The sequence below is a fragment of the Salarias fasciatus genome, chromosome 23 (genome assembly GCF_902148845.1).
Source record: "Salarias fasciatus chromosome 23, fSalaFa1.1, whole genome shotgun sequence".
Lineage (NCBI taxonomy): Eukaryota > Metazoa > Chordata > Actinopteri > Blenniiformes > Blenniidae > Salarias > Salarias fasciatus.
Window position 1 is genome coordinate 11,044,935 of NC_043766.1, and position 24,871 is coordinate 11,069,805.

General features: G+C 39.1%; 3 protein-coding genes across 3 annotated transcripts; 1 reads left to right on the forward strand and 2 right to left on the reverse strand.

Annotated features, from left to right (window-relative positions):
• Positions 1 to 583: 583 nt before the first annotated feature.
• Positions 584 to 9,658, reverse strand: LOC115381554 (5-hydroxytryptamine receptor 3A-like). Its single transcript, XM_030083027.1, has 9 exons — positions 9,563 to 9,658; positions 8,066 to 8,226; positions 7,953 to 7,997; positions 7,766 to 7,872; positions 5,791 to 5,960; positions 5,452 to 5,612; positions 4,623 to 4,833; positions 2,185 to 2,394; positions 584 to 2,073 (listed from the first exon to the last, which is right to left on the reverse strand). Exons 1-9 carry the CDS (start codon positions 9,627 to 9,629, stop codon positions 1,745 to 1,747), a joined length of 1,461 nt encoding a protein of 486 aa, XP_029938887.1. The 5' UTR covers positions 9,630 to 9,658; the 3' UTR covers positions 584 to 1,744.
• A 2,691-nt stretch (positions 9,659 to 12,349) lies between these two features.
• Positions 12,350 to 22,121, forward strand: meltf (melanotransferrin). The gene is made up of 16 exons (XM_030083026.1): positions 12,350 to 12,562; positions 13,493 to 13,647; positions 14,019 to 14,118; positions 14,857 to 15,039; positions 15,290 to 15,446; positions 16,071 to 16,138; positions 16,234 to 16,418; positions 17,126 to 17,291; positions 17,544 to 17,695; positions 17,768 to 17,864; positions 17,957 to 18,154; positions 18,578 to 18,731; positions 18,893 to 18,960; positions 19,048 to 19,232; positions 20,153 to 20,345; positions 20,663 to 22,121. The coding sequence occupies exons 1-16, from the start codon at positions 12,520 to 12,522 to the stop codon at positions 20,728 to 20,730; spliced, it is 2,172 nt and encodes a 723-aa protein (XP_029938886.1). The 5' UTR covers positions 12,350 to 12,519; the 3' UTR covers positions 20,731 to 22,121.
• Positions 22,122 to 23,746: 1,625 nt separating this feature from the next.
• ncbp2as2 (uncharacterized protein NCBP2-AS2) lies at positions 23,747 to 24,871 on the reverse strand. The gene is made up of 2 exons (XM_030083028.1): positions 24,815 to 24,871; positions 23,747 to 24,708 (listed from the first exon to the last, which is right to left on the reverse strand). Exon 2 carries the CDS (start codon positions 24,631 to 24,633, stop codon positions 24,328 to 24,330), a length of 306 nt encoding a protein of 101 aa, XP_029938888.1. The 5' UTR covers positions 24,634 to 24,708; positions 24,815 to 24,871; the 3' UTR covers positions 23,747 to 24,327.

Here is a 24,871-nt window from a genome sequence, read left to right on the forward strand (position 1 = left end):
TGAAGGATCTCTTATGATTAGAACCCTGCTCAGCTTTCGATGAGAAAAAAGACTCTTTAAATGGTTTGATTTTAAGGTTTCTAAGAAGTAACCACACTTGAATTATTGTAATTATTGCTAAACCAAATTGAACCAAATGGTATTGCACTACCTTCAGAAGAAAAGTGCACAACAGACTTTTTGGAAAATGTTATTGAATTTAGTGAGTAGTAACACTTTCATGCATAATTTTCTGCATTTTTGAGTTTAAAAAAAGAAAATGCCCAGGACAGGTTAAAATGAAATTTGTTTTGAATATTTCCAAGACAAAAGAAAAAAAAAAAGGAAGCCTTTTACTCTGAGAACCACGGAGCGAACATTTTAAAAAAAACAAAACAAAAAAAACTGTTCAGACTTTTGAGTTAATCAGCCACATGTTTTGTCTTGATTAGCATTTCCTGTTCTCACTTATTCAACCAAATAACAGTTTAACTCCAAAGTCCAGCTTTAGTTAATATGAAAAGTTCATAAAAATTGATTTATGGAAAAATGAAACAACAAAGTAGTGCGGAGCAAACAGGTTTTATTCAGGTACGCACAGATTTCTTTAGGTTTTCTATGTGGCAGCCTAGCGGTGAGAGAAGCAAGCATTTTTTCAGAGTGGTGACGGTTAGATTCCCAAGTCTGCGTAGGGGATCTCGACCTCCACCAGCTACCCGGACGTGCAACTGTGGCAATCCATTCCTAGTTTGTGTAGTTCAGAATAACCCTGGGTTAAATGAAGAGAAATAATCCTGCTTTCTTTCTTTTTTCCTAATAACGCCATCCTTGCTGGATGTTTTCTGACAATTGCACGTCAATTCCATTATTGACGGTGAGCATGACTTCGATGAGAAGCTTCTAAACAGGAGTTAAAAGAAATAACAGAACTCTTTCCTCACTGAAAACAGCTTCATTTGGTCAACGTTTATGCAAATGTTCAACTTATGATGAAGCAATGCCAGTTGGCTCAGGGAACAGAGAGCAGCTCTGCAGACCTACGACAGGAAAACGTGACAATGAGCACAATGACACTCGTGATTGTGTTACTGTTATCAGTGTCTCTGTCGTCGTAAACACATGGTGACATTTTCATTATAAAAAGTAGTGGTGGCAGTAAAGAAGCCCCACTGTTACTTTCCAACATCAAAACACTGATCCCGAGCAAAATGACTCACAATGAGCGTTTAGGGTTAGAATGAAAGGACCGGTAATGATGTTGAAATACTCAAAGGTGCAAAGTACTCCTCTCAAAAGATAGAAAGAGAATGAGTCACTTTTCAACAGCTTTGATTAGATTTACAACAGCAGGCATTCAATTCAGTTTACCTGTTTGAAATAACAATGTCCAATGCACATTTCTCAGACAATGACATGTTTAAAGTTACACAAAACGAACATGTTTGCGTTGCAAGAAAAAAAAAATACTACAAAAAGTAGAAAACACAAAGCTTGACTATTATTGCAAATGGTGGACATTCATGGCTGAACTTACTGATTTAAGGTGAGCAAAGTAGGTGACATGGTGCAAACTGTACCCAATGTGTGAGTTTTTTCATTTTTTTAAGATTACAAGAGTTGATCTGTTGTTTTTACTGCATCAGTTGTTTGATCTGGAAAATGTTCCAAACCTTTCCAAGATCCACAAACGTTACTGTATATGGTGTTTTGCTATGAGTATGATAAGAAAATATAACTCAGTCCTGTTTTCCTGTCCAAGCTCCAATCATGTTGAGTATGAATTGTTCCAGATCCAGATTCCAGAGATGGTGATGAAGCTGGACAGGATGAAGACAATGTACAAGATGAAGAGCAGGCGGTCGATCACGGTCCCAATCATTTGCCATTCCTGTGAGGCGATGCTCCCCTGGAAGTGTTTTTCCATCTGAAGTCGGATGGCTGCCAGATCCCGACTGAGCTTCTTCAATAAATCCATGGACAGATGATGATGAGGAGGATCTGGCGGGGCTGGAGTGAGTTTGTCTGGAAGTGTGTTATTCGAGATGATCTGAGTCCCTGAGCTGTTTGTAGATATTGTATTCACTGCTGCTATATCTAAAGTGAGAAGAAGAACAAAGACAAAATGTGGGCACTTATTCCAAAATTCTATACTGATGATATTCATTTCATGCTGCCAGCTGTAAGCTTTCCTCAGAGGTCACCTACCTCCGTTGGACGGGCCGATGCAGACTGTGATCCGGGTGGTCTTTTCCTTTGTACGGAGACACACGATAACGACGAGGTAGCGCAGGACGAGGACTTTGAGCCAGTGAGGAACCGTGCCGTACTGGCTGGAGGCAAACTGGATATTGGTGATGAAAATGGTCTCCAGCAAGCTGGCCACCATCAGAGCCAGACTGATTGAGAAGAAAACATCTGCAAGAAACGTTCAGTGCAGGCTTTGAGTAAATCATAAAGATCAGCGGTCTACGACTTGTGGATCTGGAGTGTCATGCGGATCTTTAGACCCTTTAAAGTGGCTCCTTGTAGCTTCTATAGAGTCACAAGGGAACGATAGTAAGCATAGGAGTAAAGTTACACAGTAGACAATCTTTCAAGGGGGACTTTGTCCTGATTCTTGAGCCCCTGTCTCATCCATCTACATACAACGCCTTCCACTGCTCAGGGTTAATGCTGAACGTCAGAGCTCAGCCTCTGGGAAGCACCATGGATGAATCCAACAAGAGAGCAACTTCAGTTCAGTGTCAGCTGACTCCTGTCCTTTCACTGCCTTGATCCTGCCTTGGTTTGCATGCAGAGAGAAATCAGCCAACAACAAAGCTGAGAGAGCAAAGTACATTAAAGACAAAAGAGGTTTATTACTTGTAGGTCTTTATTTTTTATCCGTAAACTACATTTTTTTATACATAACAAAATTATATTAGTTTCTAAGATCTGTTAACTATCTATTAACTTCATGTTTTTGGTTGGATATGTTTTACAGCTTGAGATGGATTTATTTTGGTGAGAGGCAAAAAATGATCTTATGGACACGAAGAGCTCAGACTCCTAATCTGGTTTTATGTTTTTGCTCTTTCAGATTACTTTGTGTCAGTTTCCAAGTTTTTTTCCACTGTCATCTAGAGATGAGGAAGTCTCTCTTTTAAAAAAAAAACCAAACAAACATCTAAAAGTCAACACTTAAAGAAGTGTTTTTCTAGTAGGTGGAGTCTTGGGATATTAATTTGTGGCATTAAGCTCACAGAGGTGTGGCAGGAAATCCAGTTTGTATCCTGTCTGCGGCGCACATTGAAGTTGGATAGACGGTAAGTCTGAGCAGGTGAAACTCTGCTGACAGTTTCAGGTCACAGTTACTCTTGGTGATTTAGATTGATCTCTTGACTTGTATCAACATTTTCAAGACAGTGGTTGTTCACGTTAAACCCAATGAGCCTGACTCAATGGGTTAAAGTGGGACGAAGGGCACAGAGAAAAGGAAAATATTGACACGTTTCACTGCTGAATCATTGTTTTTCAAGTGAAACTCATAAAAGAATTTAAAACAAATGCAAAAATCCATATTTTCAGATAATATTTAATATTTTTAATATGGCCTCATCCGTGATGTGAATGAAAGTAAATGATATAGAAGTCAGTACTGTTAACAATATTTTGAAAGTGTAATCAAAAACAATATCCGACATGAATATGTCGGGAAGAAAAAATTTATTGTCCAAAAGAAGCGTAAGAAAAAAAATCTTGCCTTTTGTTACTATGCATCCATTTCCACTTTCAAGAAATTATATTGATTTTATCTGAATTTGCACAACCTAATGTAACAATGTTGACCAACAGTTGATCAGTACTCACTACTTGAGGATTTTTTAATCCACCCACTTTTATCATTATTTGTCATGTTATTTTTTGATTCTTTACTTTCAAAAAACATCTGTTTCATTGTAATAAAGCAACAGTACTTCTGCTGTGATTAATTTCAGAAGAACTCTGCTTACCCCTGTTTTTGGACCAAGTCAATCATTAGGTCCTGTTTATATTTAGATTTCATACATTGTTCCAGTTTTTCTTTGGAATAAGTGAGAATTTGTCACATGGAACAAATGCTGCATGAATGCATTGCCTCAGGGTTTAAAGGGCGACAATACCTGGCTGCACTACATCTTCCCAGAAGCTCCCTGTTACAACTCAGTGGAACCTCCTTTCACAGGACACAATAAAAAGCCCAGAAAAGAGTGATGCGTCAACAAAATGCTGGCTATTGATTTGGTTTTGTGTCGAGCAAACATGCTTTTTCAGAAATTAAACAACATTTATTTCCAGATACAAGCAGCATTTGTATTTCCTACTGGGAAATCAGATTATATAAACGAGTAAAGCTAATTCACAAGCAGTGTGCTGCTTGTAATGCAAAGACTTGAATCTGGGCTTTCCTGTGTTCAGATGCATTTCTTTTCCCAAGTGTGTAGGACAAGAGCATTTCCGGTCAGAAGAAGAAGAAACTTGGCAAATGGAACATATTTCCTGCAAATCTAAGCAGACATGTTGACATGTTATGTTTTTTGGGGTTCAGTAATCCAGAGGAAGAACAGCACATTTCTATTTATGTGTGTGTGATTGCTGTATTTTTCACGACAGGTGTCACTCACTGATGAGAGGTGTTGTTTCCCCAGTGACCGGCAGCAGGTCATTCATAATGAGCAGGAAGACGGTGTAGCCCAGGATGAGGGTCATCTTGAAGGAGCAGCGATCGACGCTCTGCGGAGGCAGCAGGAAGCTGAAGAGGTCCACTGTGATCAGGAAGCCGCTGGGGATCAGCAGGTTCACCACATACAGGATGGGTCTACGCCTCAGAACAATCTTTCAAAAGACGGACACAGATTTTTGGAGATTTTAGATATCACCCACATATCTTCATACTCTTCTTTGTGTAAGTCCAAAGGTTTAAGGTATACCAAGAGTGGTGGTGTCCAGGCAGCAACATTTTATGTTTGTGATGATAGCTCAAAAAGCAGAAAGAAAACATGTATTTGTGGGATGAAGAAGGATTTTTGGTTATTTCCTTCCTGCTAGTTTAGTTTTCTATCATCAGATGATTGAGCATTAACTGTGTTTTGAACACTGGTACACTATTTTTATATATGTTGAATGTTGACCTAATAAAAGCAATTAAGTATCTCATCACAGTATAACACGCCACGTGATCATTAAAATAAATAAGTAAATAAATAAGCTTTTATGTGAGAAACTTAATCTTCTGCAGAACCTTCATGATCACTCTTTGGCAAATTATTTAATTTCACAGTGATATTGAACAAGTAATTGTCTGATTTTATCAATATGTGATTGGTAAGTACTGGACTCTAAAAAGAACAACTCAAATTAGACGCCTGGACCGCAGGTGGTCTCATTTTGATAAGAACTGGTCTCTATCTCGTGGGGACCAAAAGTTTAAAAAAAAAAAAAAAACATCCTCACAAAGAACTGGATCTCAGAGTACTCTCCACTTTCTAAGGCCAGAGTGGTCCCAGCTACGTTGATGTCCGCCAGCTCCCACTCCCCACTGGTCTCCATCACGTCTCTGGACTCCTGCAGGATGTCTTCGGATGAACTGCCCTGAATCAACCTGATGTCGTCAGCTACAAAAACATCAAACAAGCGCAGTCCCATTTTGTTTTTCCAAGAAAGAGCTTGTATGCAATTACACACAAATGTCTACAAAACAATAAGGAAGCATGGCCTCTGGCCAGGCTGACTTTTGAGACTGCGTTTTACTCCTTGAGATGTAGTGTATCTTGTAATTATAGACAGGCTTACCAAAGTGCAGGTATGATCCAAAGGTCAGGGAGCAGTTTTGGATGTCGAAGGGGAAAGTGTAGATATTTAAACGGCATGAGCTGACCATACTGATGGGCTTATCATCATATACATGGCCTGTGTTGTAAAGGTAGACATAGGGAGTCCTTTGATAGTTGTTGTCACCCAATCTGGAAAACAATTAAACAGAAAAGAACATTTATTGGATTATTTTATTAACGTGTTCAATACTTCCAGTTGAAAATGTGTTCAAGCATAGTGGATGAAAAATATTATTTTGGGGGACAGATGCTTTGTCTGAATATCAAAAAGAGACCTCATTAAAATGAAGTGACACAAGAGGAAAAACAGTGTAGAGTTCATGTTGTCAAAAGACTGCTACTTTATCAAATAGATGCTTTATAGTAATAAACAACAATAATACTTGAGTATATTTTACGAATAAACAAAAAACTTAACCAACTGTCAAAAGCATCAAAATGTTGTCAGCCAGTGGTGTGAAACATGTGACCTGCCGTGTGGAGGGAAGAAACTGAACCACAGCTCATTTTCACCTCTGAATACTTCATTGTAAAATATATAATGCACATCGGCCTTACAGACTACAGCTTTAATAATTGATCACTTCATTTGTACTTGGTACGATCATGTAAAACAAATAAAAGTTCACAACAGCACATAATGACTGAAAAATAATAAATCCTGACAGAATAGATTCAGCCAGTGAAGGAAAAAAATACAACAGCAGACACTGAAAAATATCAATCACTTTCATATTATCTCTAGAAACTGATAATAAAAAAAACCCTGGGATTAAATTCAGGGAGTTTGTGAGTGATATTATATTTGTTAACTAAAAGACTTCACAACATCTAGTGAGCGAGCATGCAGTGTTACTGCATGCTACTGTTTGGGTGGACATAAATACAGAATGAGTGACGCAAACTCATGCAACGAGTGAAAGAATTTGCACTTGGTTTAAATGTTTTCCATGTGAGGAAATCAATGCTTTTGCATCGTTCTTTGGCAACTACCAACAGCTGCACAGCTGGAGCCTGAAAAGTTGGGATGAAATCCATTGAGGTTTTTGTGCTGAAGTTCAGAAGTTTGTCTCTGCTAAAAGATCTCATACAATTTTGATACAACCTTGAATTTGTAAAAATGAGAAAGAGAGATAAACAGGTGCATAAACACTTAGATTGAAATTATAGATTTCATGTTCTTATTGTCAATGTCATCATTATTTATTGAGCACATTTAAATTAGGGCTAAGGTCAACCAAAGTGCTTTACAGGACAATTAAAGTCATCAAGACAGGAACAGGAACAAACAAAACAAAGGACCACCTGTCCATGGTTGCTTGAATTTAATGACTTTATTGATCATGTGATGACTTCATGATTTTACACAAGTTTATTGAGAGTTTTTCTTTTGTGCTGGTAATTAATGTGGGTGGGTTTTTTGTTTTTGTGTCTGTCAGATCTGGCAACCCTGCAAGAACTTTACACTCACAAATTCATCATCGCTCCAATCAATGACAGTATTCGCCATTGTTTCACACATTCATGACATGCACTGTCAAAAGTACAAAAGTACTAATGGAGATGTTGATAGCTGAAGTTAAAGTGAGTAAGGTAAAGGGCCAAAGCAGTCAGTCAATTACCTTTTAGGGAATCGTAGGCATGCTTTAAACAGGAGTAGAGTTCATAACTGGACACTGTATCAGAACTAAGGAAGAAGGCAGCCGTGCTAATAGCTGAGAGCTGAGTGATGAGGCTGTGATAGTGAGCTATACTGGATCACTCGAGACATCCAAGAAACCACCAGCGAGATGAGTCGGTGCTTCTCACATGCTGGAGGCTGCTGCATGTATAATGTGTATTTGAAGAAGCCACAGATCTCATTAGTCTGAAGAGCGAGACTGCTGGAGGTGGGATTTCAGAAAATGAGCTTGACGTTTCAGCTTGATACTTACAGTTCAGCAATGAGAATATCTGGGATCCAAAGTTTATCCCGAGGTACAGACACTCGTTTGGTTCCACATTCCTGCTCATCCCAGTTCAGACCGTAAATATCCCACTCCTGCATCCAAAACAACAAAGTTACTGTTATAGAAGCTCCCCAAAAAAGTTGAAATTTCCCTACTGTAACAATAAACATACCAGGACTTCCCATAAGACTGTACTCAAGGTTTGGGATTTTTCATCCTGCAGATAAAACAGTGATTTAGGTGAAGCAAATTAAAAATGTTGCATTTAAATAAGTAACAACTCACTAGTCCTAAAATCCCAACAACAGTGATCCCAAGAGTGATGTTGATGGGAGTTGAAAAGGTTTCAACCGGACGCATCAAATGTTCTGGGAACAAATTCCTCTCCAGTTCCCTAAACAGAGCAGGAGCAGTTGGGCTGGAGCAATTCAAAGTTGCAGCCAAACCTGAGTTCAGAGAGAGAAACACAAAAATACATATCAAAGGAGCATGTTTATTCTTTTATGAGTATGGGCATTAAAGCACTGCAGATAATCGAGACTGAATGTGAGTGCTCTCCGGTTCCACTTTACTTAACTAAGAGGGGTGCTGTGTTGGAGCTGATGCCAGCTGACTGTAGGTCAACGAGGGGTATGTATTTTATATATTCATATATTATATTTACGTATTAGCCCATAGACCATTGTTTTAGTTTTCACCCCCAGCAGAAGGTAAGTATAAAACAGTTAAAGTGAAATAATATGAAAATATCGATTTATTAATGTTTACATGTGCGTTGTTTTCGCCTCCATCTTACAGTCTAACTTGTTTACGTCACTGCCAGCACCTCTGCACCGTCCCCTCAAGAGTAGACCAAACATCACCATCACCAGAGTTCCCAAGCTTTGTTTTTATTCCTGCACGTGAGAGACAGTAAACCATGCCTTTATTACATCTCAGCTGGATACTGATTACTGTAATGCACTTTACTCTGGGGTCAGCCAGGCGTCCCTCGCTCGTCTCCTGTTGGTCCAAAAAGCTGCAGGCCGACTGCTGACCAGAGTAGTAAGAAGGAGCACATCACTCCCATCCTGGCCTCCCTCTACCGGCTACCGGTGCACTTTAAAGTCAATTTTAACATTCTTTTATTAAACACCAAATTAAAGGTAAAAGGAAATAGAATCATAAAAGTGAAATGATTGAATGCAAAAAAAAAAAAAAAAAAAAAAAAAAAATCCCCAAAACAAACAACAATGATCCCAAAAACACCCAAATCCAAAACCAGAGTTTTCATATTGTGTTATTCCGGTTACATATTTCATTGTGAGGTAAAGTCGAGGGCATTAAAACATTGAAACATTTACAATAATAACTTGTGCCAGTGAACAAATCCTTTAAGTTATCATGAAATATGAAACTGCAGCCAGATTCACCCAAAAATAATTAATTCTGCACCTCGTCCTAAAATGGGCCCCGTTTTTTTTCTTAATTTTTTCAAATTTCTCCTTATTACTTTTAACTGGTTTTCATTCATTCAGGTTCAACACAGACTTTATCACTTTCATAAGTCAAACAATGCAGAGTGCCTGCATTAAACTGCAAAGTTTGTCTTTAGATCTTAAAGCCTCTGACACAAAGAAAACATACAAACTCAACAAAGAAAGTCTCACTTGGTTATAATTGAGCCCGTATTTCCTTATCTTCAACAACAGCAATGTTTATCAGTACTTTCCCTTTTAACCCAATAATGCTTGACTTCCTTTCTGATTATTTTATCAATACTTAAACGTCTTATTATCTTACCTTGAGACAGCATGAAGCAGACACAGAGAAGCTCAGCAATCTTATTTTTTTCCATTGTTACTTTCATTATGACTATTGCAAGAATTTAAGATGGGTCACCCTGACAGTCGTCCTCAAACAGATGAGAATGATACGAACACGAGAAGTAGGAGATTGTTAAAAAGCAACTTATGTCACCTCCCTGATGAGGCTAATATTGACTTAGCTGTTTGACACACTGCAGTGTGAGCTCTACTTAGAGGTATATTTGTTTTCTCACATTCATCCTGTCTTTGCACGATTTGTGTAGGAATTAACAACAAGTTTGTGACAGTTTTTATCACATTTGTCCACAAGCTACCTCATGTTGCTGCTGTCCGCTGTGTATACAGTAAGTACTGTATTTATTTGCCCCTTGGTGTGGGGAGCAATAAATAAATATCTTAAACATGGCAGCACAAACATGTCTGGGTGCTGTGTCAGTTTCCCCTCAGGATGTGAGTAGTTAGCAATGTTGTACTTGTGAATGGTTAGAATATGTATTCCGGTTAATGACTAAAGAGACCTAGTTCAGGATGACTAAGGTGTTCATCCTTCAATAAACCGTAGTTAGCAGCCTATCTATCTATCTATCTATCTATCTATCTATCTATCATTCTAATCTTTTAAATTCTAGACATTACATATAAGGGACTGATTACAAAAGTGAAAACCTGCCTGATTGATGAGGACATGCTGCATGTAGATTATTAACAGTCTCAGAAGGTCATAAGTGTCTGACATAACCAATAAAAGACTGATAGATAGACAGACTTTGTTGTTATTGGAAAGAAAAAAACAGGACTTTATCCGATGCCACCTATCATTAGCAAACCATTGACAAAAAAACAATAACGAATTAAAAAAAAAGTACAACAAAGTGCTGAGTTACAAAGTCCAGAACTGCACTGTCCAACAACAGCTTTAGTATCACTTAATAAACTGTGATTTCAGCTGTTTTCATCAAAAGCAGCAGCCTCTCAGTAGTTTGACCTGACCATCAACTCCCTGTCACACTGTGTGATAAATTCAGCATAAATGATTTCAAAAGTCAGGGTCAGATTTGTTGAATGGCAAAACTTGTTCCAGTCCATCTTAAATGCCGAATAATACTTTTTCACTGTTTTATTTGTGTATGTGCAGGCAATTACAGAGACATTTGCAGGTAATTACCAAGGTTTCCCTTAGTAAGGAGTTGCTTTATTGTTCCGATCATGTGCCTGAACTGAATGAACTACCGTATATAAAACCTTTTATAACACAGTTGCTTCCCCATGTCATATTCGAAGTCAGCAGGAATATTTTATAACCACAATCACTGGAGTGTCTCCTCATATCTTACTGCAAAGAGCACTTGGCCGATGGCCAAGTCCTTCTGGTCTTTTCTTTCAGATTAATCAGAGAAAAAGAATTTGTCAAACAGTAGTTGATTGTCTTGTGCTTTGTGTTTAATTTGTTGTAGTTTGTCTTGAAGGACCTTACAGGTGAAACCACTTCTTAGAGAGCAGATTCTCGTTTGTATTAGGTCATTTCATTACAGGTTTTACTGTAATACATAAATTATACAGGTGCCTGAAGTTCCCCAAATGAATTCTTTTTTTAATTAGATTTTGTATGGTCAATTTATTTGAAGATTGTTGATTTTGTTTGTAGTCTTTGAGTGAAGGAATGCAAATGAGTGCAAAAACCTGAATAGGTACAATTTTAAGTGTCAAATAAATATTAGTGTCACTCCTGCATTGATGCATCAACACCATCAGGCTAATGATAAAACACGTGAGAATTTTCCAAACAAACTTGAACAAACTTGAACACTGCTGAAATGATCTCCACTTGGTTCAAGTTGGTTCATTAGGCAATGCAAGTTTGGGACCCTTTGTACTGTAACTGTTGCAGTAGTTTTAGCAAACGTCCACAAACAAGCCCTCAGTGTCGGGCTCCGTTTTTGGTGGAACAGTCCAAAACGCACTCTGCATATAAGCTGTCGCAGAGTCCAATATTCATTCGCTGTTGATGGTTTGTTGTAGTGTGTTGGTTTTTTGGTTTTTTTTGTGCTATTTTGTGTATTGTTGTGTTGTCTCTATTAGTCTCTTAAACATCAGTTTGATTTCCTGTCAGAGAATTCGATCAAAAAGTTAAATATCAGTGATTTAAAAGTTTCCATGCACAATTCTTACAGCGCAAAAAAACCAAATATAGATGCATAAGATTGAAAGCAAAAATCATGCACACGCAGCATCTGCCCAGTTTGAAACCCAGAAAGAGTAAGAACCTTAAAAAAAACAAACAAACATATTTTTTGAAAATACAACTTGCCTCTAATTCCCCAGCACATCTACTGTATAACCTTAAAAATGACTTTTGATTTCCAACTGTGCGACAGCTCATACATTTGTGACCAAGTTAGCTGCAATTTTCACCCCAGTCTCTTACTCAGACAAGAGGTAGTATTTAGGCGTGAACTCAGATAAACAGACTTCTTGTTTCTGCACTGTTTGTGCAGCCAGAGCAGTGAGTCCGTCACCAGCAACCTCACTGTTCTGACCTGAATTCCTGCTTTCCCTGAGCCCATCAGTGGAAAACCACCACACGAGTTGGAGGAAGAGGACTGAGGCGGGAAGAAGAGGTGGGGTCATGGATGAAAAGGGTCTCTCTGTCCAGGCCTTGGCCCTCAGCCAGTTGAGTGGCTGCAGAGACGTGTCACAGCAGGTAAACCTCAGCAAATGCTACTCTGAGCTGAAAGTGCTGCAACACTTCAGAAAGGTGATTTGGTTGTAAATCTGTTAAAAATACAGCCTCATCTGTCTCCTGTGAAGACTTTAACCTAAGAGGTGGTGATTATAGAAGGACTTTGATCTCAGAGTTAATATATAAAGTCGGGGCACGGAGAAAAGGTGATAATCTTAGCTTACAGAGAGAGAAAGAACAACACCACGACCATGTGGACCACTGTTGTACCTCTGCTGCTGATACTTCATACAGGTAAGAACAGCATTTCAAACCACTACTCTACAAACACACAAGAACTATGGCATTGTTTGATCTTTAGTCAGTGTTTTAAATCTGTATTGCAACTAAATATCTGAAAATACTAAAACAAGAGCTGTCTGATGTAGAAATGGACAACTGAAGAGCTCTCAGGGTTTTTAAAATAACTTGGTTTGCCTCATATTTTCAAATTACATGTAGCATTTTAATGGGGCAACAGCAATCAATTGATGTTTCACAACATTTTGGTGATTTCGAGTGTCACTAAAAGGCACTTGTTTCATGCATCAGAGTTTCATGTAAGCGCAAGAGTACTTCGGACAAAACTCAACTACAAAAGTGACCACTTGGTGGTGAAAATTTCAAACTCTTCAGACCCGTTGTTTCATTGATAAAGTGGTCAAATGAAAAATGATCCACTTACTGAACAGAATCTATTAGATCCTCATGAATATTCTGTGTTCATCTATGAACACGGACATTTATAATATGTTAAACTGTACAATGATCACAATGCTGACTTATAACTAATCAGTTACACTCAGCTTTTGAAGACATACTATTTCTCCAATCTGGGAAATAATTAAACTCTGTATCAGAGACAACAAATCAGCTTTTAGAACAGAGCAACAAAGGAGTTGACCGACCGCTGCCATACACAGTGATAACAACACAAAACTTAGTTACTGATAAGTAGATTGGTTAATTTTGTAGAGGGTTTATAATACTGGGACTGCATAGCCTTGGTGGAAAAACAAAACATTGCACTCAAGGGGACAAATCATGGGGAATGGGAAAATATAAACTTATTTTAGGGCACCTGTTTGATAAATCTCTCTCTCCCTCTCTCTCTCTCTCTCTCTCTCTCTCTCTCTCTCTCTCTCTCTCTCTCTCTCTCTCTCTCTCTCTCTCCCTCTCCATTAGTGGCTGGCCAGAGCCAAATAAGATGGTGCACCATCTCAGAGCAAGAGGAGAGAAAATGTCAGGCCATGTCCCAGGCTTTCTCGGCTGCCTCCATCCGTCCCACCCTCAGCTGCATCAACGGGGCCACAGTTGAGGGCTGCGTGCAGAAACTGCAGGTTTGACATGGAAATGTTGCTTAAAGTAACTTTTTAGAAGATGTTTGCCTTAAAGCATTTGGATAACTGCATCATAGTCAAAAAAAAATAATAATTCTAAGCTGCAGCTTATATGGCAAGATGAATAGAACATGATATACTAAACTACGAATAATTATGATTATGTATAAATGACTGACTTTATACGGTCTTGAAAAGCTTTCAATCACTTATATGCCCGAGAGATTTGTCTTTGAATCAATGAAATCATCTCAAAGCTTCAGGCAATTCTTCCATAATTATAAATATTAATTAATTTCCTATGTGATCTTGTACATATGGGTTTTCCTCGTATCCGATATCCACTAATACTACTTTGTTTGTTCCTACAGAAAAAAGAGGTTGATGCTTTATCCATGTTTGGCTCTGAAATCTACAAACAGTCAAAGACCATTCCCTTCAAAATGGCAGCCAGTGAATCAAAGGATGGAGGTAAGCAGGCTGTGCTGTTGTCAGGGAATGCCAAAGAACGATTCAGTTGCTTTCTAATCATCAGTGACAGAAGCTGAACGTTGTCTTATGTGACGGCACATGAGCCATTAATTCTGCTGATGATGCTGTAGTGAATATAATGGATCAATTATCATGGTTTACGGAACATTTTGTTTCACATCAATGTGTCCTTGTGATTTAAAAAAATAGTTTAGCTTACAACAATACTCTAAGCAATTACAAACATCCCGTCTGAAATGTTGCTATAGTGTCTACAACAATTGTAATATGCCTCAAATGTATTCTTTTCTCTTTTAAAACATCTGACAGTGACCCTTGATCAGCTTTCACAAAGTATCTGGGTGAAACTTGATTTTCCTCTGTTTAAAATGTAAACTAACTTGAACAAACAATCATTCAAATACACTTCTATGACACATGTTTACAATCTGTACACAGGGAGAACATTCAAATTGCACAAGAAAAAGGACTTGTTGTGCTTTTGATCATTATCGTGAACCAATAAACTGCAATGCTGCTATTTCACAGCACCTGCTGATTACACCTCTTTATTGCATGTTCCACACTTTAAACTTGCAAAGATAAGCTGTACTTTCATCTCATGTTGATTTTGTCTTCCCCGATAAAAACAAGATTGCTGGGCTTGGCTCATGCAAATGTTTGTGTGTCAGTGTCATGTGGCATGTGTGTTCATGCCCCACCTTCCTGTTGCCCCAGATATATTTTCCTACTATGCGGTCGCGGTGGTGAAGAAGGCAAACTCTGGCATCAACATCAACAACCTGGCGGGAAAGAAGAGCTGTCACACCGGGAAAGGCCGGACAGCAGGCTGGAACATGCCTCTGGGATACCTAATAGACCAGGGTCTCATGTCAGTGATGGGCTGCAACATCCCACAGGGTAACAGAGACGCCGTAAAAACAGTGATGAACTCAACAAGAGGAAAAGATGCTTTGAAGCAGAAGTGATACCATAGTAATGATTATCTTCTCATGCCTGTCCTCCATTTTTCAAAGTCCTGAAACAAAGTCTTAAACAAGTGTCATCCACAAATGTCATGTTTTGCTTGTGTGTGTGTGTGTGTGTGTGTGTGTGTGTGTGTGTGTGTGTGTGTGTGTGTGTGTGTGTGTGTGTGTGTGTGTGGGATCAGGGGTGGCGAATTTCTTCAGTGCGAGCTGCATTCCTGGAGCCAATGAGGCTGGTGACCCTGCCTCTCTGTGTGCACTCTGCAAAGGAGATGGCAACGGGCAGCACGTATGTGAGAAGAGCAACAACGAACAGTACTTTGCCTATGAAGGAGCTTTCAGGTAACACACATTCAACGGCTTCATCTTCCTTCATGTACATGTTTTGCCCTAATGGTGCTGCTCAATTCTTAACTTAGACTGGAAGTGAAGAGGTAATGATACTCTGATGCTTGATCTTCACTCCTGATGTCTTTTAATAGGTGCAGCTGAGGTGTAAATTGTAGAAAAAACGATGCATTCATTTTCAATGATGTGCTGAAATTCATGGGAATTTGTTTTCAGTTTTATATCCATTTAAAACTGGTGATATTGTCCAAATGCTGTATGAAATATGAATATCTGACACTAAAATAGTTGGGTGAAACACTGTGTGACACTGCTGTAGAGTCATTTAGTTGGTTATTTGTTGATCATTCGGTTGATTCAGAAGAGGTCACATGACCTGCTGTTTTGGGTCCTGAGCCCTGGCAGTTAGACATGAATGGGATGATGGATCCTGTCACTCGCTTCTAGGACAAAAACCACCGATTTATAGGCAAGCGTAGAGTAACACAAGTATGATGTTATGGTTCTTTGTTATTGTTGTTGTTGTTTATTTAATAGGCAGCAGATTTAATGGGCAGTCTTAGCTTCTTGAAATGAGTTATTCTAACATCTGTTCCTCCTATTATGTGTTTTTCAAAGGTGTTTGGCCGAAAACGCAGGAGAGGTGGCCTTCATCAAACACACAGTCGTTGAGGAGAACACTGATGGTTAGTGGCTCCAGTACTTATGGTAACGTGTTTCTTTGCATTGTTTGTGTGAGCTCATTAGATTTCTTTCTCTCTCTTTTTTCTTTTTTGACCAGGTCGTGGCCCAGAATGGGCTCAATCGCTCAAGTCATCAGATTTTGAGCTGCTGTGTCGTGACGGCAGCAGAGCTGCTATCACCGACTGGCAGAGGTGTCATCTGGTGGGCATCCCGTTTCGAGGCGTCGTGGTGAACCCTGACATCAAACCCTCTGTGGTGTTTGGGATGTTGGAGGAAGGCCAGGTACATACTCTCAGAACAATTACCCAGCAAAGTGGAGCGGTCAGTGTTTTGGAGCATGATCTCACTCAGTCACATACGAGTATAATCAAGTAAGCCATCTTCATCTGGCCTCAGCCTGCATTTTCACAGGAACTATTAAGCTGTAGGTCTGTTAGGCTGTTATATAAGTGTGTTTCACTGAATGTGCAACATCTTAGAAGCTGGTTAATAAAAGCCAGTGATTCCTATGCACTGCATGGAATTATATGATTGATTTTGAGGCTAAATCAACAATCAAGAAAACAAAGCATGGCACATTGAGATCAGGGGTGATGTATTCACTTAGAGAAATGCATGGAAATCGTTTGAGCCTGTGTGAAACTGAACGCAGCTTCATATCACTAAAGTGTATATTTATGTAACAGTTCTACCAGTGTTTTCTTGTGAGGGTCAAAGAACATTTAATTTCAGCAAAAATGGAGGACAGTATAATCAGTACATGGATTAGAAGTGAAGTGCTGCTTTACATGAGGTCTCACATACTCCAGGATTTACAGTTAACTTTGAAGAGTAACAATCATAATCATCATCAATAATAATCATAATAATAAGATAGATGGTTTGGTTTAGTGTGAAGCTTAAAAGTATCACAGAGTAGTACTCTGAAAAAACTACCCACTGTGAAATTTTGTGAAAGACATTTTGTCTTACACTTTTTTTTGTTGCAGCAAAAGTCAAACTTCAAGATGTTTTCGTCTTCGGAATACGGAGGAGGAACTGTGCTTTTCTCCAATTTGACCACCAAGCTTGAAAAGGTTGGCTCTGAAGAGCCCAGAAATTGGATGAACGACCACTATTATGCTGCTATGAAGGCCATGGACTGCAACCCCACAGGTAAAGCCTGTCTGCAAAGCATCAACGACAAACGTAGCACATGAGATATCTATCTCGAGCTATTACTTAAAACACCTGGGAGGGATTCTGAATTTGTTTTAACTAAGTTTGTTTTATCAGTCATCATAAATAAAAATAAGAATAAAATAATAACAAGAAATAAATTAAACACTGACAATATCATATTTCTTTAAGCTTTATGTGACAAGGATTTTATTTAACGCTCATCCTGCTTATCCGCCAATTGAACAGACGTCCCCAGTGAGCTGCGCTGGTGCCTGGTGTCCAGCGCTGAGGAGCAGAAGTGTGCAGATATGAAGACCGCTTTCAGCTCACAAGGTCTGACTCCAGCAATCGGGTGTGTCAGAGGCCAGTCTGTCACAGACTGCATGAAGAAAATCAAGGTAAAGTTGGCCTGTGACCTCTGCTGCACTGTTCATCTCCCTCCACACTTCTTACGTTCCATTTTTGTCCAGAACAAAGAGGCTGACGCCATCAGACTGAGTGGAGGGGACACCTACATAGCGGGCAAAGACTACGGCCTGGCTCCTGCTGCTGCCGAGAGCTACACAGGTTGCAGAAAAAAATGGATGGATGGATGAAGGGATGGATAAAAAAAATAGAAATTAAACTTTCAATGCCAATTTGTTGTTTTCCCTCTCTAGCGGAGGACCACGATGGATTCAACTACTATGCAGTTGCAGTTGTCAAAACAAGCAACACAGACATCCGTAACTTTGAGGATCTGAAAGGTCGTCGCTCCTGTCACACCGGTTATGGCCGCACCGCGGGCTGGAACGTCATTTCAGCCACTCTGATGGATAAAAACCTGATCAGTCCTAAGGATTGCCAGATAGCCGAAGGTCAGTTTGAGTGTGTTAGTAACAATTCAAAAAATGTAATTTAATTGAAAAGCACTTTGTAAATCTCATTTGATTTCATAGGTAAGATGACATGACTTTTAAGTGAGTGAGATAAAAAAAAACAGATAGATAGAAAGATAGACTGATAAATTACTTTACAGTGAGACACACTGATACTTATTTGGAGTTTTAAGACCTGAAAGAGACATTTGGACGTATTTGCTCTAAAGCATTTATGTTTTGTTTTGTTTTGTTTTTTTGCATGACACTACTTGACTGTATGTTTTCTATACCAAGATAACTTGTAGATATATTATTTTCAGACTAAAAACTGTAAGCTCTTCTCCTCCATTAGGGACAATTCTAAAATGCCTTTGTGTAAGCTTACTGATGTTTAAATCTCTTGTTTCCCACCATGCTTAGCGATGGCGGGATTTTTCAAGCAGAGCTGTGTACCAGGTGCAAATCAGCCCGGCCTCCCCAGTAACCTGTGTGACCTGTGTGTGGGAGACGAATCAGGAGAAAACAAATGTGAGAGCGGAAAAGACATGTATGACGGATACGACGGTGCCTTCAGGTACGAAAGAGACCCTGAACCTCTGCGCTCTACCAGGACGATATACACCACTACATCTGAACACCAGTTCCATCCAGGAACTATTCTTGTTGATAAAAACTGAAAAATGTTCCTGCGCTCAGATATTGCATGTTTTGTTTTTTTTTAATTTGTTGAATTAGATGTCTGGCAAAAGGTGATGGTGAAGTTGCTTTCGTCAAACATTCCACTGTACCAGACAACACCGACGGTGAGTTGCGTAACTACCAGGGAGTAAAATATTCCTGTAAAATGACCAAGACATTGATTTTGAAAAGGACTCTTTTCCCTTATCCAGGTCAGGGAAGCGAATGGGCAACGGATCTGCTGTCTACAGATTTTCAGCTGCTTTGTACTCAAGGAGCTAGAATTGATGTCAAAAGATACAAAGAATGTAACCTCGCCAGAGTACCTTCCCACGCTGTCATGGTCCGGCCAGACACCAACATCCACGTAATATATGGAGTTCTGGCTCAGGCGCAGGTAAGAGCCTCTATTCAAACCGTCCTCTCTTCAATGAAAAACAAAGAGACTTCAGATTTGCTGATGGAAACCACAAGTTACCTTTGTATCAAGAGAGGCAAGGGTGCAGTGACAATGAATAGTTCATATTGGTTTCCACAAAGCATCTCATTATGCTAGCAGAAATAAAGTAAATACAATAAAATAAGAAGATTAAAATACATTGAATGCAAAAATAAAGAGTAAAAATCACACTGTAAAGGCATTCTCAAGTATTTTACAAAATAAAACACTCAGGTTTGCAAGAATGTGTCGTAATTCAGATGCACAATGTTAAATGCATCTTCTTCATCCACGTCTTGGGAACTGAACCGTCTCCCTGCTAACAGGGAATGAAGGCAGAGTACTTTTAGATAGAACACCAGTCCATAAGCTGAACTTGTGTATTAAGAGCGCCAAATTCATCAGAATACCATGTTTTTGTAAAAGGAAGCTGCAAAACCTAGAAAAAAGACCTCATACATACACAGAGAGAACATGGAAACCCAGCACAGAAAGGCCTCACCGAGCTTTGAACCAGTAACCTTCTTACCATGAGGCGACAGTGTCCATCGCTGCCTGCTCCACGTTCTTTCTCCCATGATATGACTTCTATCATACATGGATAAGTCAGGCAGTCTCTTTATACTGACATTATTAAATTTAATTCTAAATCATCATTTAGACTGATGTATCACCACAGAAGCTGTGTATATGACTTTTGAAGACAGCAAACAAATGGGATTTTTTTTTTAAAGTCAATCAGTAAGTTTATTAGTTCATGTCTCTGTTACAGAGCGGAATGTTGGGGTCAGATGAGAGAAAACAAAGAGTAAATGAAAAGATTTAAATATGTGCTGTTTGCCATGTTGGTTTGTTATATCTCTATTTATCATTTGCAGAAACACTTTGGCAGTGATGCAGGTTCTGTGTTCAAGATGTTCGACTCACAGGCCTACGGCGGCACAGATCTCATCTTCAAAGACTCCACTGTTCACATTATTGGTGTCGGGGACAGAAAGACCAACCAGGAATGGCTGGGTCGCATCTACATGGAGTCAATGGCCAATAAGAATTGCAACTCATCCACTGCAGGTAAAAAAATAAATGTAATCATGTTGTATAACAGATTCAAGATGACCAAACTCTGGAGTATATTTTTTTGAGGCTTGAAAACAGTAGTCCTAAGTCATACGGACATATGGGGGATCTAACATATAACCTTCGACTAGTGAGAAAACCTGCTCCATCAACTGAACCACAGCCATCAGTCAGTGACTCGGTTTTAGGTTAAGTTATTTGACATGAACCACTTCTCACCACAACCTCCCCCAAAGAATCACTGAGTATCAAAGCTGTTCCATTCCATTACTTCTCTAATATAAGTATTTTAATTCCTCTCCATGTTACAGTGGTTTATTCCATGTGGCTGCTGCTGGTGGCCCTGCTCAGCACCATGATGACCAACACCTGGATGTGAAGACACAGTCCAACTCTCGGTTGTTAATTGCCTTTATCCTTCTTCTGCTGTCTCTCCATTGATATTCCCTTTTTTCTCCACTTTTCCCAAATGAATGTTTAGAATCAACCCTCTTGACTGCTGTCCAATCGAACCACAGACTTTCATTGCTCTCCCAGCCCACGACTTTATGCCTCATTGTATTACTTCTCTTAAAATGTCACGTTGGATGTGACAGAGATGTGTCGAAAAGAGAGGGGTGACTGCCACTATGTTTACTGAAGGTGAGCTGCCATAGCAGTGTGTATGCTGCCACCTGTTACATTGAAATGGTGGGTTTTGCCTCCGTCTCTCTAAAGCTACTTTTACAGAGACCATACCGATTTTCTCCCTCACATGAGCCTTGAAAAGACATCATAATTTTCAGTTCCAGTGGAAATGTGATCTGAGACCATTTTAAAGTTCCCTGGTTATCACCTCATCACATTTTTGGAAGTGTATTTTTCATCTTAAGAATATTTTTTCAGTGATCATCATTTAGGATGGCCCACATCTTCAAAAGTTACATCTTCGAACATGTCTTCCATACAAATGAAGTGATATAAAGATGTGCGTTGTTCAATGCTAAGAACACATCAACAGATGCAAGAAATCCATCCAGTGTTTTCACCAACATGAAAATAAATCTCAGCAACAGCACATGCCTTTCATTAGACTCATTAAATCCTACCAACTACAGTACGATTGAAGATTTCCCAACCTGCGACCTTTAAAAAGCATTGTGCTGGCTGGTTGAGCGTGGCTTCAGATCATGTGAGGGCAGAAGTCAGGCTGGACCTCTGCTTTGCTGCCACATGCTGTGTGAACACTGCTGCCAAACAGTCTTGTTTCAGGCTGCGTTACCTCAATAAGCTAATGCCATATCAGTGAATATGCACTAGTGTAGCCTCCTCAGAGCTGTTTCATTTGCATGTTGTTTGATCTGTTTTGAAGGGAAATTATTCCCGTTTTATTTTGAGTATTTAATCTAAACTCTTCAGAGTCAACACGATCAGATCTCATGTTTTCTGATCCAAACAACTAGAAATGCCTCCCTGTAACTGTTATCAAAGTGTCCATTGCACTCTCTACTGCTTGATGCAGTTTTCTTTTTTGAATTGTTGATTAAATGTGTATTTTCCAATGATGAGATTTATTTTTATATGAAGTTCAGATACCATATCAGTGTATATGTACTGACTCATGCTGTCAGAAACATAATCCTTTTTCTTTCTTCTTGATATTTATTTCTCTGTGAAATGAAATGACATGTAACTAATATTTAGTTGCCAGACCAGTGTGCCTGCACAAGTATTGCTACATAAAACAGCATATTTGACCTGTTTTCTGTGCTCTTTCAAATGAAATAAAGATTTCAACCTATTTTTTGCATTCGGTGTTGTTTACTCTGCACTAAACCCTTCAAAGACATGTTCTCCTTCCTCTAACTTAGTTCAGCTGAAGTGCTAGTTAGATTTGAAATATTGTGGTTCGTTACAATTTGTCTTCCCACATTATTAATACTGACCTTGATTATCAACCATCCTCCAAGAAAAAGTAGAGATTTTTTGACCCAAAAAGTCATATTTCCTCTTTGAAACAATTTCATTTAATCAATCTCTTGTTGCAATATTTGGCAGTCATTCGCTTTTGTCCACTGATATCAGCTTCAAGCTGCTGTCAATTTGTTCATTTGGGATTATACTATGAGACTTTTTCACTTTATTCCAAACGACATTAATAAATAACAATATAATAATGCTGGATTTCTACTAATTTTTCCATGAAAATATTACATTTATCCAGGTTTGGTAAAAAAAAAAAAATAATAATTAATTTAAATGCAAACTGATAAGGTCCATCATGAGTTTTCAATGTATGCTTATGTTGACAAGATTTGCCTCTTCTGACATACTCCTGTGGTTTACTTTAAAAACAGGTGTACAAATTCATTTCTTTAAAATCTACAAAATTCACAGTAATCCTTAAAAAACAGCAGTTTGCATTATTAGAAAACTATATCTTATGAAATGTTGACAATCTGTTGGCAATCTAACCTATTTGTAAATAATTACTGTTAAATAAGCCCTGCTAAAAATCAACATGGTCAATGTAAACCTTTAAGTTTACAATGAATTGATTTGCCATAACAAAGCATTACATTTGAAAAAAAAAGAAGACATTGTCTAAATAATAATGTAGTACAGGACAGGTAATGGTTAAAATACAATTAATTTGAAAGACTGAGTAAAAAACAAAACAAAAAAAAACCTGTCTATTTCTAGTTTCGTTTTATTACCATGAAAATAAGACAATTTAAGGAACAGAGGTGTTGATTGAAGAATTGTATTTGATTATGAATATGCCAAGAATTTTACGTGTAGATGGTTTAAAATTACTATTGAAATATTGTCACAGGTTTTAGCACTTCCATTGTGCTCTTGAAGTTCATGTGCAGGTCAGAATAAATGAAAGTATTTTAAGTTACAACAATAGTATATTTAACATTACTGTGTGATTCCCAAACATTGTATTCAGACCCAATATTGAGACATTTTAATAAATGGAACCAATGACAAACTGATACACTATATGTTATGGATTTTTGGTTTCCTATTAAAGTAATTTTTTAATAGGTACAAATCCATCTGTGCAATGGGGCAATTCAAGTTGAATCTGCAACATAACCATTCATGGCTTAAAGTGAATGAAATTCCACTGATTTCTGACAAATTTCAGTACAATCTTACAAATCACAATGAACGTTGCAGTTCGATTTTTAGCTCAAGTAAGTTCCAGAGTCAAAACTGAAGTTAAACTGTAAAACGTCAGTCTATTTTTACCAGCTTTTCTTATAGTACAACTATAAGCAAGTAATGTTTGCACATTTTCCTTGACTACCCTGGTCTTTTGCTTGTTTTCCACATAGAATACTTAAGATTTTCATAAGAAAATAACTTTTGGCCCAAATTCCAGGAGATTCCCTGAGTCAGTTTTAAATGCATTAGTTGAAAGAGTACGTGCTCAAAAGGTGTTTTTTTTTTATTTATTATTTTTTTAATAAATCAATACCTTTATTTATAGAATCACAATAAAATATTTATCTGTACACACTAGGTTTCTACATTTTGTACACTTTGGTTTTTCAAAGGCTGCTTGGCAAAATGTGTCCTATCAATAGTATAACCCAATATAAAACATTACTGCGGTGTGTGAGTTTTTTTTCTTGAAACTAACAGGCCCTCATTGAGAGGAGGTATGGTGGTGCAGTGGTTGGTGCTCCACCAGAAGGTCAAAGGTGCAATTACCGGCCAGACCTCTCTGTGTGGATATTCTCCCTGTGTGTGCACGTGTTCTAATAACTTTCAGGGATCCTTCCACAGACACATTATTCGGAATTTATTACATTGTTTGACGAGGTCTCAGAAATGGGGAAACAAAAATCTTGAATGGTGTGGCTGCGGAGAAGTGCAGGTCCTTCCACATGCAGCCGCTCCGACGGCCGCAGTTCATCCGGCACAACGTTCCTCTCCTTGGGCATGTTGGGAGGCGCGTGTGGGTGAAGTTTAGCTAGTCCGCTCACTTCTTGATCTGCCGGGAACCGTCCTTCCATCCCTCCTTCACCTCGTTCACAAACGTGTCTTTGACCCTCCGGAGCTTGGTGTTGATCTCTCCCAGGTCCCCGGGGACCCTGCCGGCCTCCTTACGCACCTCCCGCAGCGTCTGGGAGCGCAGGACCCGCTCCGAGGCGTCCCGGCCGGCGATCTGAGCCTTGGTGATGGCGTAGGCTGTGATCTGAGCGGCTCTGCGGATCGGACGAGACTCTGCCAGCTTCTCGACGACGTGTAGGTTGTTGATGAGCGACAGCAACATGCGGGACAACATCCTGACCGGCGCCTGCGGGCTGCTCGCTTCTCCGGCTATCTCGGACGCTACAGCCGCTCCTGGTGTGCTTCAGCCCTGGAAGGACACCGGCGAACAATTTGTCAGCTGAAGACGTGACCTCCAGCCTTTCCTGGCATATTTTCTACAAACTAACCGACGCGTACTTGAGGCGTTTTCTTACCTGAGAACCAGTTGACCGCTGAGGAGCAGTCGGTGACATAACACGCGATGAAGTAAG